Source organism: Saccopteryx leptura, chromosome 5 (genome assembly GCF_036850995.1).
Source record: "Saccopteryx leptura isolate mSacLep1 chromosome 5, mSacLep1_pri_phased_curated, whole genome shotgun sequence".
In the NCBI taxonomy this organism is placed as follows: Eukaryota; Metazoa; Chordata; class Mammalia; order Chiroptera; family Emballonuridae; genus Saccopteryx; species Saccopteryx leptura.
Genome location: NC_089507.1, coordinates 27,923,462 through 27,944,127, shown reverse-complemented (window position 1 = coordinate 27,944,127; position 20,666 = coordinate 27,923,462). Strand labels below are relative to the sequence as shown.

General features: G+C 41.9%; 1 protein-coding gene across 3 annotated transcripts in view; it reads right to left on the bottom strand.

Annotated features, from left to right (window-relative positions):
- FAM114A1 (family with sequence similarity 114 member A1) overlaps window positions 1–20,666 on the bottom strand; it is a 70,103-nt gene that overhangs the window by 23,653 nt on the left and 25,784 nt on the right. For all 3 annotated transcript variants that reach the window (XM_066384889.1, XM_066384890.1, XM_066384891.1), the window contains exons 4-7: window positions 9,453–9,566; window positions 9,243–9,349; window positions 6,292–6,426; window positions 1,720–1,872 (exon numbers count right to left, since the gene is read on the bottom strand). In XM_066384889.1, coding sequence (XP_066240986.1) covers window positions 1,720–1,872; window positions 6,292–6,426; window positions 9,243–9,349; window positions 9,453–9,566 — 509 coding nt within the window. The remainder of the gene's footprint in view (window positions 1–1,719; window positions 1,873–6,291; window positions 6,427–9,242; window positions 9,350–9,452; window positions 9,567–20,666) is intronic.

Here is a 20,666-nt window from a genome sequence, read left to right as displayed (position 1 = left end):
GGATTATCTCACTTAATTATTTTAATAATGCAGTGAAGTAGGTTTTCATTATTATTCTCACTTCATAGATAAGGAGGCTGAGGTAAGACAAGTCCAAAATCATACAGATACTCAGTTGTATTTGATCACGTAACATCTGGCCCCAAATGCAGGTTTTATAGGAAAAACTGGGCTTCAGTGGAAAACTGCATTTTCCAAAGCACACCTTACCAGATCATCAAATTCTGAGTGTATGGGAGTGATTTTATAACTCTGTAAGTTGTAGACGGCTGATCGCAGTGCAAAATAATTCAGGTCTATAGACATGTGAATGAATTTGCCCAGTGGAGACACAGCCTCCTGTGGAAAAAACAGGGATGTGTCCATTTCCACATACCTTACTCAATATAAATTTGTGCTTGAATCAGTTGTAATAGCTGTTTGGTTCCTTCATTTAATTAATGAGTTAAATAAATTCTTTAATTCATGTTCATTTCGTATCTGTATAAGATTCATAATTTTTCTTTTTTAAAAAAACTATCCATTAATAGTTTAACCACAAGACTCACTCATGGCTCATGGGCAACTAAAAAGGAAATAAAAACAGAGAGCAACTTGTTACTCAATAACCTTGTGGGTGGGGAGTAGGGATGTGTGTGTCTCCATCTTGTTTGGTTCTTGGTGGTCTGTTATGTGGCAGATGTCATCTTCCCCTAAGATGGGCATGAAGAATGTCTCAACCTTCTCAAAGGCCAAACATGAAAGAAGAAGGCTTAGAGTGAGTCAAAAATCTCTTCTCCATTCTGAGGCTCACTTCCAAGGTCAGCTTCCTGCCCGAGCATCTGCCTCTCCCCAGTGAATGACTCATAGCTCCTCATAACCCATAGTCCCTCAAGAGGGGTCCTGAGGGTACTGCCCTGTGGCCTCCACTGGAAAAAATACCCCAGAGTACTCAGCCTGACATTCACCAAAAAAGCCATATATACAATTAAGTGAGTTAATAATTTTAAAGTGCTTAGAATAGGACTATATAAGTCAGAATAAGTGTTTGCTCTCTCTCTCTCTCTCTCTCTCTCTCTCTCACACACACACACACACACACACACACACACGTAGAGCCTTTGAAAAAGAAATCACCAAACCCTGCTGATTTCTGTCATTCATGTTTTGCTTCTTGGGATCACAGTGGGGGATGTGAACATGCAGGGCTGCTAGGTGACTTCTCAGTTTCTGTCCAGGGGCATTCTCAAATAGAACTGTAACCACTGATAGAATAACCCTGCACTTTGTAGCCCAGGCAGTCTAATAAGTTGGTGATTAAATATATAACCCATATGAAACTGCTGTAGTCTGAAAGAAACATCAGCTGCTCTGTTGTCACTGGGTGGGAATGAAGACGAGTGTTGGTCGGGCATCACTGATCTGGGTGCTACATCGCCAAAGACAGGCGTGCGCCTAGAGCCCGACAGCCAAGCTTCTGAGCAGCTACTGCACCAAGAGGTAGGGCTAGTAATGACTCCTACTATGCCGGCCCTCTTGGGGAGGGGAGGAGTATGAGGACAGAGAAGAAATAATATGGAGCATGACGGGGTCATCAGGCTGGACAGTATTTGTGACCTGAGCACAATAATAATAAGGCTCTAACAATGAGATGTTCTAATGGCAGATTTTCCCATTTCTTTCCCGGTTAAGAAAACACGTTGATAAATATGTCATTTAACATCACCAATGCAGACATACCTTGCTTTCACTTTCATTGGATAGAATTTCCAGAGCTTCCAGGTGTGACAAACCTTGATACTCATCAAACAGCATCCCGTAGTGGGCGGTCCTCTCGGCCGTGAGTTGCTGAGCCAGTCTCTGCTTCTCTTTCTCCTTGGCCTCCCGTAACATCTGCAGAGATAACACTGTATTTGTACACTCCGTGTGTCCTGAAAGCGCCTTTACTTGCACAAGACGTAGGGGGCGATGAAGACTGACTTTGTATTTGTAAGATAGGTTTTAGTCACTTTGGAATTTCTAGAAAAATGATGTTTTTGATGGATTCTACTGACAATTTTTAGATGATATTCCACTTTGAATTTGATGTGTTCATTATGTACACAACAAAACAAAGCATACATTCTTTGCCCAGGAGCAGGACTGGAAAGAAGCACAACAAAAGCTCAATAGTGGCTTCCACTGAAGTGCTTTCTGTGTGTGATTAATTTTCTTACTCTTCAAAATGCCCACGTTTTTTATAATGAGCAAATTTATGTGCGCTAGAAAGGTTTAAGCTAGTGTGACAGGGTTAATTGCAATGTCTGCACCCATGCAGACTTCAAAGCAGAAATAAACTGACCCAATATTATCTGAGTTACATTATTTTTTATATATTTCTTGTGTGTGCGATTATTAAACACTCTTAATAAAAATTAATAAAATATAAACTCAGAATGTATCCTTTACTAGATACTGAACATAAACAAGAATGTTAGCTTATCAGTTCTTAGGTCGGTCACGAGATGTCTGACTGTGAACTGAGTTCCCCTCCAAATTGATCATTTTTCTCCAGTTACGTTTTTTGTTGATTACATAAAAAGACAATGAAACAACTATAAGCCCACCAATCACTCCCAGTTTCCTGTACTCACTTTCTTTGATTCTAAGACTTATTTGATTTCTCATCAAGTTTACTAGGGCATTAAGTTTAGAGAGTCCTTTACTATCTGTGAAGAGCACCATAAATACACTGGCCACTAGCAAGGTCACAAAGGGAAGATCACAAAAGAATAGATTTTTTTTTTAGTCTGTGTCAACAAAACAATCGGCCACATTCTCCTTTTGGGTCTTGAAGTTGTCAGCCAAAGACCCACAGGGCTGCAGACAGAATTCTCCCTCCTGCCGGCCTTTAACACTAAACAAAGTAGAAGCTCTAAATTTTGAAGTTTTCTATGCAACCCCATCAAACCACTGGGAGTTTGTAACACAATAAAACCTAGTGAAGAAAAAAAAATAGATTCATTTGCAAAATGGTGTTGGAGGAAAGCTCTACAGATAGATCTCCGGAAAGATGAACAAGTGGTCTTAGAGCAAATTAAGCCTGGGACATCGCTGGAGGCAAAAATGATGAAATGGAAGCTGTCCAACTTTGAGCACATCATGAGAGGGCAAGGGTTTCTGAAAAAGACAATAATGCTGGAACAAACAGAAGGTCACAGGAAAAGAAGAAGACAAATATGAGCTGGACTGACACCATAAAAGAAGCCATAGGAGCCTGACCAGGCAGTGGCGCAGGGGATAGAGCGTCAGACTGGGATGAGGAGGACCCAGGTTCGAGACCCCGAGCTCGCCAGCTTAAGCGCGGGCTCATCTGGTTTGAGCAAAGCTCATCAGCTTGGACCCAAGGTCGCTGGCTCGAGCAAGGAATTACTCAGTCTGCTGTAGCACCAAGGTCAAGGCACATATGAGAAAGCAATCAATGAACAACTAAGGTGTTGCAACGAAAAACTAATGATTGATGCTTCTCATCTCTCTCCATTCCTGTCTGTTTATCCCTGTCTATCCCTTTCTCTGACTCTCTGTCTCTGTAAAAAAAAAAAAAAAAAAAAAAAAAAAAAAGAAGCCATAGGCATGAGTCCACAGGAGCTGAGCTGGGATGTTGTGGAGAGGACATTACAGACATCACACAGTCCTGGGGTCACCCTGAGTTGGAGCCAACTCAACAGCAGGTAGCAGGCAGGCACAGCCTCCCCCAGTGACCTCACTGGGTTGGCGGTGGTAAAATAAAATAACCAGGTGACGCTGAGACTGCTTCCTTTCTCTACACCAACTTGCATCTCTAAATTTGGACTTTAAAACACACAGGAAAGGGCTGTGACGGAAGGTAAAAGGAAAACACTGTGCTGGAATGATTTAAATGGACACACACAAAATAGGTGGGAGAGTGAAATTCAAGTTGCTTAAAGAAGAACTGGCTTTACCCAGGATGTTGGTTCTATTTTCCTCTGGAAAAGAAAAGGAAGTGGGTTTAAAGATCAAGGAGTGATTCCGGCGTGAGATCCAGGAAACGTTCCTCAGTGCTGCACTGGCATAGAACACGTGAGGAATGTGGGTCGTGCACCGATGATCTTTCTAGTTATTTAGTGTGGATTAGGAAAGCCTCACAGACTTTCCTATCTCAGTTAATAGCAGCTTCATCCTTCCGAATGCTCAAGACCGACACCCTGAGACCATCCCTGCCTCCTCCTTTTATCTCCCACTCCTCACTCAAGCCTTTGGGAAACCTGGAAAGGCCTTCGACCTCCACCCAGCATCAGCACTCCTGGCTACCTTCATGGCTCCGCATTCCAAGCCTCCACTACCTCCTGCTTAGGTCAGTGCAGTTAACAGCCTCCTGAGGAGGCTGAGAGACCGGAGCATGAATGACCAAGGGCCTCAGCTGCTGCGCTTTGGAATCCATCCCTCATCCGCACTGAGTCACGCCTCCCATGACTCTCCCTGCCCACCACAGTGCAGCAGGAGCGCGAAGGCAGACCTGCTCCCGGGAGACAGGAGCTTCTTTGTCAGTGGACTTGGGCAGAAGGACTCCCCCACAGCTTCGCCAAACCTCCCTCAGATGGCACAGCAGTCTAGGATGCTTCCGCCCAATCTTCTCTCCCCTTCACTGCATCTTGTTAGACTTGCATCGTGTTCTGACGGCTCTTCCCACCTTCCTGAGCACCCAACCCCCGATTTTCTCTCCCACGGGCTTTTCCTCTAATAAAGTCCTCACATGTTTAAGCCTGTCTTGGCATCCGTTTCTGGGAGGACCTAGACTGATATGTATTCTAACTGGTCTCCCTGCCCTTGGCTTTCCTCCTTACCTAGTCTATTTTTCACACAGTGACTAGACTTTCAAAGTCAGATTTGTCACTCCTCTTTTCAAAGTGCTGCATTGGTTTCCCTATTTCACTAACAGTAAAACCCAAGGTCTTTACAAATGCCCCCCATCATCTGCCATCGTCTGCTTCCCGTTTCCATTCTGGCCTTCTCTTTAACAACTCTCATCCTGTCTCACTCTTATCCCACCACATAGCACCTTGGCTGGTTTTGTTCATACCAGATACTTCTGCCCCAGGGCCTTTGCACAAGCTGCTCTTTCTAACTGGAATGTGCTTTGCTCAGATTTCTGCATGGTCAAGTGTGTTATCACCTTCAAATATTTGCTCAACTGTTATTCTCCATTTCCATGAGTCCCCACATCACACTCCAATTTTTTCCTTGCCCCTCACTCCCACATTCCTGATTACCCTCTTCCTGCTCTACTTTTTCTATTTTTCCACAGCACTCACTACCTTCTAAAATACGAGGTAATGTTTATTGCTTGTTTACCTTTCTTTACTGGAATAAAAGTTCTTTAAAGACAGGGATTTTTTCCATTTTGGTAACTAAATGTATCTCAAGTGCTTGGAACAGTGCTTGGCACACAGGGGATACTTAACATGCATTTGTGGAATGAATGCGTGAACGACAAATTACTGTTTGGAAGGAGGTTAAAGTTGGTAGTGTCGTGTGATGTAGCTTAAGCCGGCCATGTGAATTATAGGCACAGTGCTAAAGTGTGGCCCAGTATGTTATGTATTACACATGTTGCACATTTCAGATGTGTAATTAGAACAAACATTGCAAATGGTTCATGTGGCTTCTTGAGTGACGCATTTCTATGAGCATTGCTACCACTTACTTTTTAGTGGTAGACTGAATACAGATCTGATAAAAATTGTGATGGTGGCACAAGAATGACGGGAATCTGGGAAAGCGACCAGGTCCAATCTTTATTTTACAGGGATGTAAACTTCTGGAACTGTGAGAAACAAATGTTTGCTGTTTACAAGCACCTTGTCTATGGTATTTTGCTATAGCAGCCTGAATGGGTGAAGACAAATGACATAAATGGAATAATCTTCAAGAAATTATTAAGTGAACAAAACAAGGAATAAAAGAGTATGGTTAGTATGCTACCATTTGGTTGAAAATGTAGATACATGTATATGTGCATGTGTGTGTGTGTGTGTGTGTGTGTGTGTAGCTACATATATCTTTATCTATATCTCTTTATCTCTATGGTAATTCTGATGGAATCCATAAGAAGCTGTTAACAGTGGTCATCTCCCACGAGAAACTACCTGGCCAGGGGAAAGGGTATATTAGAAACTAAGTTTTCACTCTCTACTTACTGTTTTGCATCATTTAAATTTGAATCATGTACTTTAAAATAGCTAATAAAAAATAAATAAGAATGTATTTACTTTATTGAGTGAAAGAAAAACTTGCAAAAGTATGTCATCCTACCTGAGATAAGGAAACGGTTCTTTCCATGAGTGTCTTCGTCCGTTTAAAGCCTGGGTCACTTTCTGCAAGGACATTCATGGTTTTCTTGCCAATGAACTCCAAAGCATCAAGCCCACCAGTTAAGACGCTTTTACCCTGCAGATGAGGTCATTGCATGAGATTAGATTTTTACATTTTGCTGTTTTGCAAGAGTTGGCAACTCCTAGGTGGTTCTATCTTAAATATTAAAATCAATACACAGTCACAATTTTTTTCATCCGGAGATTAATCATCCATTTAATCCCATTTTCTTTCCCTTGGAAGAATATATGTCACATAATTTGTAGGGCATGCAATGTTATTTAAAAAGGATGGTTAGGAAAAACCAAAGCATTTTGGGGATTAATTTTACTAGCTCTGTGTATATAAATAGAGTGACCTAATGGCTACTTTTGTTTGAAAAAATTTTAATCTAAGTAACAGAGTTATTTAGAATAATCTATTAAAATGTCAAATACTCTTGCCAAGGGAATTCTTAAACCTAGGGCCCTGGAGTATAGGATCCTCTGGCTGTTTAAGATGTCATTTGCATACTTTCAGAAACTAATAATAAACCACTTATATTTAGTATATTCATGAAACGAGACAGGCTGATTTCCTTACACTACTGGCTTTGGAATCTGTTCTAGTATACAGTTATCTTCTTGCAAATCCCTCTGTCAGCCACTGTTTTCCATTAAAACAGTCAAGATTTACTCACATAAACTGTTCATATAGAGAACTGCTTAAATCCTTTCTAACTTCTGCATGTACCCTCCAACTACATAATTGCAATTGCAATATGCACACCTCTATGTTTTTTCCCACCTCACACAAATTTATATACATTATAATGTAGTATTATATTGATATTATTATATGCATTTTCCAATCTTCTTAATTATCACTTCATAACAATATTTGATTTCACAGAATTAATATACTTTATCTGTCATTCCCATCTTGGACATTTAGACTTTGTATTCAGATTTGGGAGCCAATCAACAATCACCCTATAAAACAGAACTTAAAATATACATACTTTGGGAGGACTATGGGATATCAATAATTCCCACTTCCACATAATTTGATTTATTTTCTCCTGACAGTCTGTGGGGCGTACTTCAGTAGAGAATAAAATGGGAAAAGGAAAGTCATAGGCACTTTGAGTATGGGCAGACCAGGTGGAGGTGTCTGGAACTCGGGAAAAGAGAATACAGTATCCTCTTCCCAATCTGAGGTTTCTCTTTCTGGGTTTTCAGTTACTTGTGGTCAACTGAAGTTCTAAATGGAAAATTTCAGAAATAAACAATTCATAAGTTTTAGGTTGTGCGTCATTCTGAGTAGTGTCTTGAGATCTCATGCTGTCCTGCTCTGCCCCGCCCTGGACATTAATCACCCCTCTGTCCACAGACATTAATCATCCACACTGTACATGTTCCCGGCCCATGAGTCACTTAGTAGCTGTCGGGGTTAGCAGATTAACTGTTGTGGTCTCTGGTCTCACAGTGCTAGTGTCCGAGTAATCCTTATGTTACTTAACAATGTCCCCCAAGCACTAGAGTAGTGATGTTGGTAATTCAGATGTGCCAAAGAGATGCCATAAAGTGCTGCCGTTAAGTGAGAAGTTGAGGACGTATGTATAGGAAAAAACAGTATACATAGGGTTCAGTGCTATCCATGGTTTCAGGCATCCACTGGGGTTCCTGGAACGTATCGCTCGCAGATAAGGGGGGACCACTGTTCCAGAAGGTCAGAGGGAACACAGAATGGAAGGTGAGGATGCTGAAAGGCAAACTCAGAGTGCCCTGCACTGGAGCTCAGGGAGACTGTGAATTCATTTCTTACACCAGAGATACTGAAAGCGCTCCTTCCCACCGCAGTCCGACAGATTCCTTGGGGCATAATGGACTTGTATTGCTGTTTGATCCTACAACATGTTTGCTGCTCCTCACCCACCCTACTCAGTATACAGGTCCGCAAGTACCAATAAGAGAAGCAGTTAGCCGTTTCTGGCATGCTCTGACCCCAAAGATCGGGCGGGACACCCTCCTCTGTGCGTGTTTTGCCATGTTTGCTTGCCGTGTTTTGGTGTAGGTGCTGCTAGCTTGTCTCTGCCTTCTGGGATATTACGCCCTCTTGTTTGTCAGCACATGCCCAGCACCTAGCATAGCTCCTGGTATATAATGAAAGTTAGCCATTTAAAAAAAAAAAAGAATAAATAAACTGAACACGAGCCATATTTCTAGAAAAACCAGTTAGTTGGTTTTACATAGCAGAAAATAAACCCCAAAGACCAGCTGGCTGCCTCCTCTCAGTTGGGGGGCTTCTCCTCTTTGCATTCTTCATCTGTGTTTTGTTGCCAATAAAGAGGTAGGAAGCCCCCCAACATCCCAGCTGGGGTCGGAAGTGAGGTGTCGGGGGCAGACTTTGGGTTATTTTCGGAGGGGACAGTAGAAATGGGGGAAGAATGTTGGTCTCAGTTATCTGGAAACCCTTTAGAAACATCTCGGGGATATTGTTGCTGACTCTTTGCCAACATTTATTTTTATTTAAACGGCTAATTTTTCACATCGAAGGTTAAGAGGCACAGTATTGAGGGAAAACCGCTGTCCCAGCTCTAAGAAAGAGCTCTGTCTCCCCACCCAGAGGCTGTCCTTGGAGCAGCTGAAGGACGCTGTAACCGCAGACTTAAAAAATGTCCCTTTAAAGCAGCTCTTTTCTTTTAAACATAAAATGCATTTCATTTTGTCCTTATTATTTTGTTCCAAGGTTACGCCCACTCTGTAGGAGAAAGCATAACAAAACCACAATCCAAAGTTGTGAGCAAGGCCATCTTTTCTCTGATGTATCTAGGTCACTGGTAAACAGAGCTATGAAAAGAAGGTGCTGGGAGACACCAGGGACAACAGAGGATGCAGCTGACGACTCACCGTGTTCTGAACCGCATTGGTGATGGCTGACAGCACGCCCCGAGACCCTGATGAAGGAGAAGTGGGTGGGCCTTCTGCAGGACTCTGATCCATGGTCACATCTGTTACTAAAGAGAGAGAAACAGCCTTTGCTGATCTGAAATCTGCTATTTGTATGTGCAGGGTAATACAGCCCAAGTCCAGAAGCCCCCAAATAAACACATCACTCACTTTGAGGGATGCCATTTTCGGAGTCAGGCTGGGCCCCGTCCGAAGAGCAGGAATTTGCACTATGAATCCGTAGGGTGGCCCCTGCTTTCTCCTTGACTGCTGTTAAGCCATGACCTATCAGGAAATAAAAACACGGTTCACAGATACATCAGAAGTTGAGTCTGTGAATTCTACAGCTCCTCTCCAGAGTTGTTGTAAGGAAGTGCGCTGGTGAACGGCATCGACTTGGCAGACCTCCCATGTGGTTCCGGTCCCAGCGCAGCTCCACCACTGCCCAGGTGGGTGACCCTGGAGAAGTTCCCTGACCTCTCAGTGACTCAGTTTCTTCGTGGGCTTGTTGTGAGGGGCACATGAGAGAAACCAATCTACAGTGCTCCCAGATGTTTTATTATCCTATTTTGCTTCTCACACTTCAAACAAGCAACCTGGGATTCTGAACCAGAGGTATTATCTGGGAACAGCGTCCCTGCCTTCTCCCCTTTTCTCTTTCCCAAGCTCCTCAAGGCAGGGGTGCAGCATCCATTTTTTGATTTCTTGCAGGCCCAGCCTATTGCAGTTGCTCCGCTGCTATTTGGTGAACTGAAATCGGTTGAGCTTTAACATGCTCCTTCAATGTGTTCATCTTTCCTTTCGTATGGAGAGAGCAGGGTCGGGGGTCGGTGTGTCAAAATCAAAAGGCAAGTCAGTGGGAAAACCAGGAAGAGCAGCCAACACCTCTGACAGTTGTCTTAAGCGGTAACAGTTTAAACACAAGCTATAAGAACAGTCAGCTAGGAGGAAGGGTACTGGTTCCGTCTGATCAGGGACAAAAACCCAGCACCGTGGGTATTCAGTAACTATCTGGTAAATACAAAGCTGACCTGCTCATCCCCCACACACACATATACTACACGCACACGCGTGTGCACGCACACACACACACATCCTTGGCTTGATAAATTTCTTGTCTACATTTTTATTCTGCAGCTTTTTTTTTTTCTCTTTAGAGGTGCTCATGATGAGCTATAGCTTTTCTCAGGGTTCCCAAACTGAACACAAAGCTAATAGTCGACTGATGCTCCTAAGTGGCTCTTTGCGTTCTTGAAAAAGAAACACTACGAGCTGCCATCATCACAGTGCTCACCTCTCCCCTTAGCACCCCAGGAGAATGGGAGATTTCACTGGGGATCTGGGTGGCCTCTGGTTGTTAAAACCCAAGGCAGCAGCAATATTAATACACGAGGGTGTGGGTGAATGTCCCAAGTCATGGCAGGATTTAGAGACAAAGAGAACCACTTGGTCTTAGAAGGCCCTGTTAAAGTTATAGCTCATCCACCTCTTGAGGAAGAGAAAGACATGGATAAATCCCAAACCCAAATAGTAGTGTTGTATCAGTTTTAACTTCATCAGAGCTATCTTAACATAATTAGGACACTGATATTTACCAAACAGATATAGGACTAATTATATCCAGTGGGAATCACCTGTCATTGTACACACTCTAGAAAACCCTGAAACATTATTTACAATGTTTACAACATTAATTACCTAGATTCATGTGCAATCACTAAATATAGTTCAAATCATTACTAAATTGGAAAGAAAGATGCACTATAACTGCTAAAACTAAGCCTGGGATTAATTCTCTGTTGCTTCCAATGAATTTCAAGCATTTCAATGGGAACTTACTCGAGTTTCAGTAACACATTTAAGTTATACAACATAATAATCTGAATCCATATTCCTTGCCATCTTTTAGGAAAATATTTTTTTCAAAAGGAAATAATGTATATCCAGATCTGAATCTGATTCTCACCTGCATGTATGAGAGCTAAAATCAAGGAGTAAATGAGCTAGAGAAGGCTGGGAGGCATCTGCGACAGCTCCTTTGCATAAGCCATGTAGGAAAGACAATTCCACACCCTTCCCTGAGACCATTCAGGGTTGATTAAACCTCACTGTCATGATCTCCTCTTTAACTTTCTTCACCCTTTGCAGGTTAGGACCATGGCTGATTCTCTTCCTAGGGAAGAACAGCTCTTGCCATTCAGAACACAGATGATCATGGATATGTGTGCATAGGTTGATGGAAAAAATAATTTTTTTTAGAGAAAGAGAGAGAGAGGGACAAACAGAGACAGACAGACAGACAGGAAGGGAGAGAGATGAGAAGCATCAACTCATAGTTGCAGCACCTTAGTTGTTCACTGATTACTTTCTCATATGTGCCTTGACCAGGAAGCTCCAGGTAAGCGAGTGACCCCTTGCTCAAGCCAGCAATCTTGGGCTTTAAGCCAGTGACCTTGTACTTCAAGTCAGCGATCTTTGGGCTCAAGCCAGTGACTATGGGGGGTCATATCTATGATCTCACACTCAAGTCGGTGACCCAGCACTCAAGCTGGATGAGCCAGTGCACAAGTCAGTGATCTTGGGGTTTCAAACCTGGGTCCTCAACATCCCAGGCTGATGCTCTATTCACTGCACCATTGTCTGGTGAGGCAAGAAAATACCATTTTTATGTGAATATAAATGGGATGTTTCTGCTTAACAGTCATGACAATAGGCTGCTATTCCAACTACACCCCCCCACACCCTCACCCCCCCCAAACATAGAGCTTTATTGAAGTGTAATTATATGCAAAGAATGCATTTATTTAAGATTTCTTCAATTATATATTCTGATAGCTGTTTCCTGAATTATTTTGATAGTGGAAGTACATATGTATTGCATTCTACTAGAAATACAAAGCTATATTTTCATAGCTAGGATTTACACTGTACACTACACTCGACTTTGAAAAATAACTTCTAAAACCTTACTTAGTGTGACATCTAGTGCTCAGAACAAGGAAGTAAAAATATGGAGTCATTGTTGCCTTTTGACTGGGAGGGATTCATTTTCAGATATTGATCTGTTCTACCAATAACAGAGAAAAGCAACAAATATGAATAATACTAGGGTATAGTGTATAGATTAGTTTTTTCACATGTCATCACAAACCCTAAGTATCCTCAGAAAATTAAAATGCCCCAAATTCCATGGTTCTGAAGATGGACTATCCTCTCCTCCTTGACATATTGTAGCATTGTAAAGAAGAAAGGAATGTGATATAAACGCTGTGATACTATATAATTGAAAAACAAATGTTACGTGATTGGCCAGTATTCAATTTACCCCCTGTACTCTAATGGAAAACACCCTAAACTTAGGAGTCAGGAGTCTTGGGGAGGAATTTTGGTTTCATCACCTATTAGCTGGGTGACCTTGGTGAGTTACTTAACCTCTCTGAGTTTCTGTTGCTGTGTGTTCTCTGAAAGGAGGATTATAACATCAACTTGCCAAGGTTTTGTAGGGTCACTGAGGAGAAATATAAACCTTTTGGTATGGCCTTATATACTTATTGAGCCTCATATATTTATTGAGTACTCACTAAGTCCCAAACATAGGACTAAATATTTTTAGTACAGTAAATTATCTCATTGAATCTTCTCAACAACTTATAAGGGATATTATTACACCCATTTCACAATTGAGAAAACTGAGACTTTGAAATCACTAGCTCAAGGTCCTACAGCCAGTAAGTAGCAGGGGCAGGATCTGAACCTAATCCTTCTGACTCTAGAACTCACATGTTCAATCACTACATTATATTAAAGTTTTATATGTCACTTATAGTTGATTAAATGTCATCTTAGTCCCATTTCTATAATTCCTCGGAAATTAGATCTTTGATTAGGAACATCCTCACTTTTAAAACACTGGTTTATGCTAAACTTAGCTTGCCTTACCTTACCCTGGTGAAACAGCAAGGTGAAGGTCACACCTGCAGTGAAACTTCGGGAATCTAGCCCTGCCCCTTGCAGCCATGCCTCGGACTGGCATGGCTTGATGTCTTTAGGATCAGCCCTGTGCTGTGCAGACACAGATCCCAAGACACTGTGTGGTGCTCCATATTCTTTCAGTTTACTTTTTCTTCTCAAAAAGCACAACAATTTCACCATGCCCTCTTCTTGTGAGTTCTACTGAGATCAAAACCCTATTGAAGGGAGGTCTCTCCTTTTTCTGGAGGATGAAAATAATTTGTTGTTGGTGGGAGGGTCTTCCTGACCAAGTGGTAACTTGGGGGAGCAAGAGCAATTCTAGGCAGCACCCTGGATGTCTGGGTAGCTCTATGGATGCTTCCTACTGTTCCCATATGCTAGAGCAGTGGTAGTCAACCTGGTCCCTACCGCCCACTAGTGGGCGCTCCAGCTTTCATAGTGGGTGGTAGTGGAGCAACCAAAGTGTAAATAAAAAGATAGATTTAACTATAGTAAGTTGTTTTATAAAGATTTATTCTGCCAAACTTAGCAAAAATTCAAGGTAAAGTACTTGGTAATTAATTATTATTATATGCTTTAACTTGCTATAATTCTGCTTTAGAAATTTTATAAAGTAAAGTTACTTCCCTACTTTATAAATCACCCTTACTGTGGGACTGGTGGGAGGTTAGAAAATTTTACTACTAACAGAGATACAAAAGTGGACGGTAGGTATAAAAAGGTTGACTACTCCTGCTCTAGAGGGACCCTTAAGAGGACACCAGCTAACTCATCCAGGGAGTTCCTCCTTTTTACATTGCTTTAATTTTTAATATAACATTCCTTCCTTTTCATCTCATGTCTTTATTTCTTCTTTTAAAAAATAAATATAAAGAAAAGAAACTAAGAAATATCTAGTATCTCACTTCTCTGATATACCTGCTTGATTTTCAAAATAAAAGTATTAAGAACATTGGCAAATTCAAAGAGTATAGAAACATAGACAACAGAAAGTGGACTAGCCTCTTATTTTTACAACAGAGTCTACTGACATAATAGATAATAGAGTCTATGAGCCTATAAGTGCCTATGGAAATATTTAAGACCTAAAAAATAATTATTGGTTATTAAAGATAAAAAAGAAAATTTCCAAATTAGAAATTATCATTTTCTTAAGTATATTTAAAAAAATGGAATATTAGGTCAACTGGTCAACTATTGTTTATATAAATTCAACTCAGAGTTATATGTAAATTATATATTTAGTAAGGGATGTGGGTATATGTTATTACATTTTCTTAAAGAGGGGTCCACTTTAAGTGCACCTATCTTTTTAGCCCTTCCCCCATTTTCTTCTAAAGATAACAATTCGAATATTGTTTCTTGTAGTTTTTTTCAAGAAAAAAAAAGAAGACTATACCTACATGTGAGTGTTCTGAACTTGGCTTTTTCCACTTCCCAGTATACAGTGGAGGTCTCAGCCACACAGATAATGGTGGATGTTGTGTGTGCTCCCTGGGGTCATGGGGCTTTCTCCCCACTGCTGGAAGTATTGTCTGCTGAATGCCTCCGCTAAATGCTTCCCTTGGCCACAAGGAATTGATTTCCTCACAACTGTACTACAATGACTGGTCAATGGGGGTGTTGGTGATAGAAAATCCTGGTTCCGTGCATTCATGTGGGACATCTCTGCAGAGTCATCTCAACCCCCAAGCTCCTGATGAGACAGGCTGAGGTCTGAAAGGCAACTGCTCGGTAGTTCAGCTTCTCGTTTGCCTGAGCTCTTCTCAATCCTTCACTCTTACAAGGCTCGCCCCTGAGATTGCCTCACAGTGAAACACCAGCACACAAATCTCTGCCTTAGTCTCTTCCAGGCAGCTCACCTAGAACATTAATCTTCCTCATTCTTTCTAATAGCTTCACAGTATTATTCCACTGAATGGCTCTATCACATCTCCACATTCTCAGTGGGGGGATACTTTGGTTTTTTCAAGTTTTTCATATATGCCTGGTGAACTCCCTCATCTCCTTCAAATCTTTTCTCAAATATCACCTCCCTAAGGTCTACTCGTTACCACCGTTTTATTTTATTTTTTTTACAGAGACAGAGAGAGAGTCAGAGAGGGATAGATAGGGACAGACAGACAGGAACGGAGAGAGATAAGAAGCATCAATCATCAGTTTTTTGTTGCAACACCTTAGTTGTTCATTGATTGACTTCTCATATATGCCTTGACCGGGGACCTTTAGCAGACTGAGTGACCCCTTGCTCGAGCCAGCAACCTTGGGTCCAAGCTGGTGAGCTTTGCTTAAACCAGATGAACCCACACCCAAGCTGGTGACTTCGGGGTCTTGAACCTGGGTCCTTTGCATCCCAGTCCGACGCTCCATCCACTGCGCCACTGCCTGGTCAGGCCCTTACCACTGTTTTATTTTTTATTTTTTTATTTTTTTGTATTTTTCTGAAGCTGGAAACGGGGAGAGACAGTCAGACAGACTCCCGCATGCGCCCGACCGGGATCCACCCGGCACGCCCACCAGGGGCGACGCTCTGCCCACCAGGGGGTGATGCTCTGCCCCTCCGGGGCGTGGCTCTGCCGCGACCAGAGCCACTCTAGCGCCTGGGGCAGAGGCCAAGGAGCCATCCCCAGCGCCCAGGCCATCTTTGCTCCAATGGAGCCTTGGCTGCGGGAGGGGAAGAGAGAGACAGAGAGGAAGGGGGGGGTGGAGAAGCAAATGGGTGCTTCTCCTATGTGCCCTGGCCAGGAATCGAACCCGGGTTCCCCGCACGCCAGGCTGATGCTCTACTGCTGAGCCAACCGGCCAGGTATTGTCTGTCTCCTTCCACTAAAATGTAAGCCTGCTAGGGCTGGGGCCTTTGTCTTATTTGTTCACTGCTTTATCTGTGGTGCCTAGAATAGTGCCTGACATGGTATTTGCTGAGTGAATTCTATATTGAACATCCTTGTACATACATATTAACGAGCTTTTGCAAAGATCAACAGTGAAATTGATGGGCTACAAGTATGTGCATTTTAAAATTTATAGGTAGTGCTGATTGTTCTTCTAAAAGTTGTATCAATTTATACTTGTATTTGCGTGAATTTTTGCAATATAAACCAATTTAAAAATATAGGGTGGGGCAAAAGTAGGCTTTACAGTTGTTTATATGGAAAATAATACAATTAATAAATAAAACAAGAACTGTTTCATGTACTCATTTTACCTCACCCTATATTGAGTGCATTTCAGACTCCTCTATCAATGAATTTAAAATATTATCAAAAGTTGTGAGGAGCAGTTGCTTAGAAATACACACAGATGGTGTTGCTGTGCTCAGCTAACGCAAACTTTAGCGCAGCAAAAAGAGGAGCCACCAACCTTCCTTTTTGAAAAGTCTCCCCTCTCCATGATGATGGTTGATGTCCACTCTGCAATCAGACTTCTCTTTAGGGTCAAAATTGACAAGAAGTGTTTCTGAACTGATAGTATCTGTCCAGATATTAAACAGAAATTCATTTACCTCTGGACTGTATTCATACATTGTAAAGGATTATGAACAAACTCTAAACATAAATGCTACTTTCTTTAGTTTATTTTTTATGTATTCATTTTTTAAAAACAAAAATAAAGAAATAAATGAAACAAAAAGAAGAAAATGTTATATTAAAAATTAAAGCAATCATCTGACCAGGCAGTAGCGCAGTGGACAGAGCGTCGGACTGAAATGCAGAGGACCCAGGTTCGAGACCTCGAGGTCACCAGCTTGAGCGCGGGTTCATCTGGTTTGAGCAAGGCTCCCCAGCTTGAGCCCAAAGTCCCTGGCTCAAGTAAGGGGTCAGTTTGCTGTAGCCCCCCCCCCCCCCCCCCAGTTAAGGCACATATGAGAAAGCAATCAGTTAACAACTAAAGTGCCTCAACAAAGAATTGATGCTTCTCATCTCTCTCCCTTCCTGTCGGTCCCTATCTGTCCCTCTCTCTGACTCTCTCTGTCTGTCACAAAAATAAATAAATAAATAAAGCCATCTACAAAGGGAGAATCCTCCGTGCGAGTTAGCTGATGCCCTACGTGAGGGTCCTTTCACAGATAGGACCAGCAGCAAGTACCCATGAATCAAACTCTAATCATGATTCCTGAGAATTTTTACATCATCAGCAATGCCATATGAACTCATGTGATATTAACAGTATTTTACACAGTTAAGGGTTCTCACTTAGCATCATTTTTGATAGTTTGCTGTTCGCTGTAATAAACACTGACATTATTTCTGACAATGCTGGTAGAAGGTTTCACGGAAATGTGCAGAAGGAGAAAACCATGTAAGCCGGCAGAGGATGGGGAAGGGGACAATGGTCATTTTGAAAGGTGAATATGCAGATGCATACCCCCCCCCCCAATCAGGTTCTCTCGCAAAAGGTGTTTAAACTCATAAAACTGTCAAAACTAGAATTTTAAATAAACATTTAGGCCTTTTGTGGTACCTAGGCATACACTGCTCTATTCTGCCATGGGGCTTTTACTTTGGTGTACTTATCTGTGTAAGTTTCAGCATTGTCCACGTTCATTCTGATTACTGGCCTATCGCTCTTCACTCAGTACATCCTAGAAACAAGTCAGGTCATCAAGATGCTTGTGGGAAATCACATCTGGTTCTCACAACATCACATTGAAATTATCATCTAAAAACTCTTTTTTTTTACATTTTCCTTTCCCATTCTGGTTTCTGCCTGGATCTTAAGTAACAATCATTTTCACTGCATTTTATGAACTTGTCCAAAGGCCTGGTGGCAGGTGTTCAAGTCTCAGGCTGTGGTGACACAGCAGCTGTGGATGAAGCTACCGCTTGAGGTACGGCCTTTCCACAGAAATGGAAATGTTGATTGGCTGAGAAATGTTTGATTTTACGTAAGCATTGGGAAGGCTGCTTTTTCTCATTTTCTCTTCACTTTGGGGTCAATGTAGCGAGGCAAAGACAAAACAGAAAAATGCAGAGAAGCAAAAAGTTAATCAATTTCCTGTATTTTTCCAATTAGCACAGTACTTATAAATATCTTTCTCCTTCTATATGTACCTGCAGATTATGAGCTCATCATATTCCAAAAGTTGTAAGGAATCTCAGAATTTGTCAAGTTCCCCACTCACACCTTTCCAAATCAGAAAGCTGAGTTTCAGAGAGGTGAAGGGCATGGTATAGCTAGTTAGTGACAGTCCTCTGTGATCGCAAGTTAGCAGCAGTCAGGACCTGGTCTCGGGTCTTATGACTCCTGGTACAGTGCTCTTTCCAAGAAAGAACCACATTCCAAATGTTTCCATTTTCCAATTACAGGGCATCCTCAGGTTACAACACAGTGCCATTTCTACGACAGCGATGTTACCCAAATTTTGGTGTAAGTCCAAATACACCCTAGCCTAACACAAACAGAAGGTACACTTGCGCTTTTAACAGTCCAAAACGGCGTAGGTAACGCCAAATCCCTCACTCATGTGCCACCTTATTGCATATTCTTCCGCTGAGCAACCAAACTAGTTCACTCACATAGTCCATAAGTACACCTAACAGTATAAGCTGAAACACGTCTCAATTTTTTAAAGTTTTTATGGGACTGTTGCAAACTTGAAACGTTGTATGTCGAAACTGTCATAACCCAAGGACTCCCTGTACTCTCCTGTCAACTCTAAACAGTTCTAGCTGTCGTGATAGCAGTTTTCCAACAACTGTAAGAAGTATTGATTTCTGTTTCTACTTCTGAATTGCCAGCTCTGTATTTTGTTACAGACTATGTGTTCTGCACTCCTGTCTGCAATTGGAATTACCCTAGGGGTGGCATGAAGTTTCTGAGTAGAAATCAATCGCAATGGAATACGTGGTTATTTTCTTTCTTTACTTTCCACGGCAATTTATAAACCATCAAGAGGTTGCCTATTGCTCTGAGTGCTCTGTTTTCCAATAGGTTTCTTTGCCTTATGATAATAAACTATTAACACTGCCAAGCCCTGAGTAGAAAATATGCCTCTCCATAATAGAAGGCGTGCCCAGCTTGCCTCTCAATTCCAAGGCAGCAAATCGATCCAGATCGCAATCCAGGATGTTACCCATAACTTTCTAAAGCCTCTGTTCACAGGTGGCTGAACCCTATGCCAGCCCTGTTTCAGGTTGGAGCCCAGCGTTGGCACCTCTCCATCTGTGGGACATTTGTGATCCCCGTCATCGTTTGGGAGTCTATCTTCCAACCACCACCAACCACTTCCTGTTTCCGGCTTTGGAACCCATGGGTTCAGCCTTCCCTTATGCTACATAGTTAGTTCTCTATCAGATCCACAATGATACTTATCTAGTTTTATTTTATTTCATGATTTTATTTAGGAGAGAGAGAGAGAGAAAAGAGGGGATGCTGGAGGAGCAAGAAGTATCAACTCATGGTTGCTTCCCATATGTGCCTTGACCAGGCAAGCTCTGGGATTTGAACCAGCGACCTCAACATTCCAAGTTGACGCTTTATCCACGGTGTCATCAGAAGTCAGGCGATACTTATCTAGTTTTAAACTATCTGTTGGTATTATTTCAGCTACTATTACTATGTAGAGTCACAGCATACCTATATTAGAAATCTCCAAAATATGCCTTAGGAGCAAATGATGGGTGGCATTCAGTTATATTGCTTTTGAATGCACTGGGGTTGTGATGACCAGTGGTGATGACCAAGTTACTCTCTGCTTTTCTAAAGATAGCTCCAATTTGTCCAAAGGGACCCTTAGAATGGGCATCAACATCTCAAAATTTCTTTGACTTCTCTCATGTGCTCTTTGACCATTGTTGGTGTAAACAATCCCCCACCACCACCTCTTAGTGCATAGGCAAGATTATGAATATAATAGGCGTTCACTCCCATGATTAGGTTATGTTATATGGCTATTGTGAAGGGATTTTACAAATACAACTAAATTAATCAGTTAGATTTGAGTTAATCAAAAGAGAAATCGTCTTCAATGGGCTTGAACTAATCAGATGAGCCTTTTAAAAGGTACTGGACTCTTCCGAAAGGAGAGGTTTAAAGTATGGGGGAGACTGTCCAGCTGGCTTTGAAGAAGGTCCTACTGGTAGCCTCAAGGAGCTGAGAGTGGCCCCTGCTGAGAATCAGCAAGATAACAGGGACACCAGCCCTGCCATCAAAAGGAACTAAATTCTGTCAACACCATATATAACCTTGAAAGATGACTCTGACATCAGGCAAGAATACAGCAGGCAGACAGACACCTTGATTTCAGTCTGGTTAAGTCACTGAGCAGAAGACCTAGCTATCCTGTGCCTGAATTCCTGCCCCACAGAAACTGTGAGCTAACCAATGTACATGGTGGGGCAAAAGTAGGTTTCTAGTTGTTCGTACAGGAAATAATACAATAATCTATATAAATAAAAATGTAAATGTTCAGTT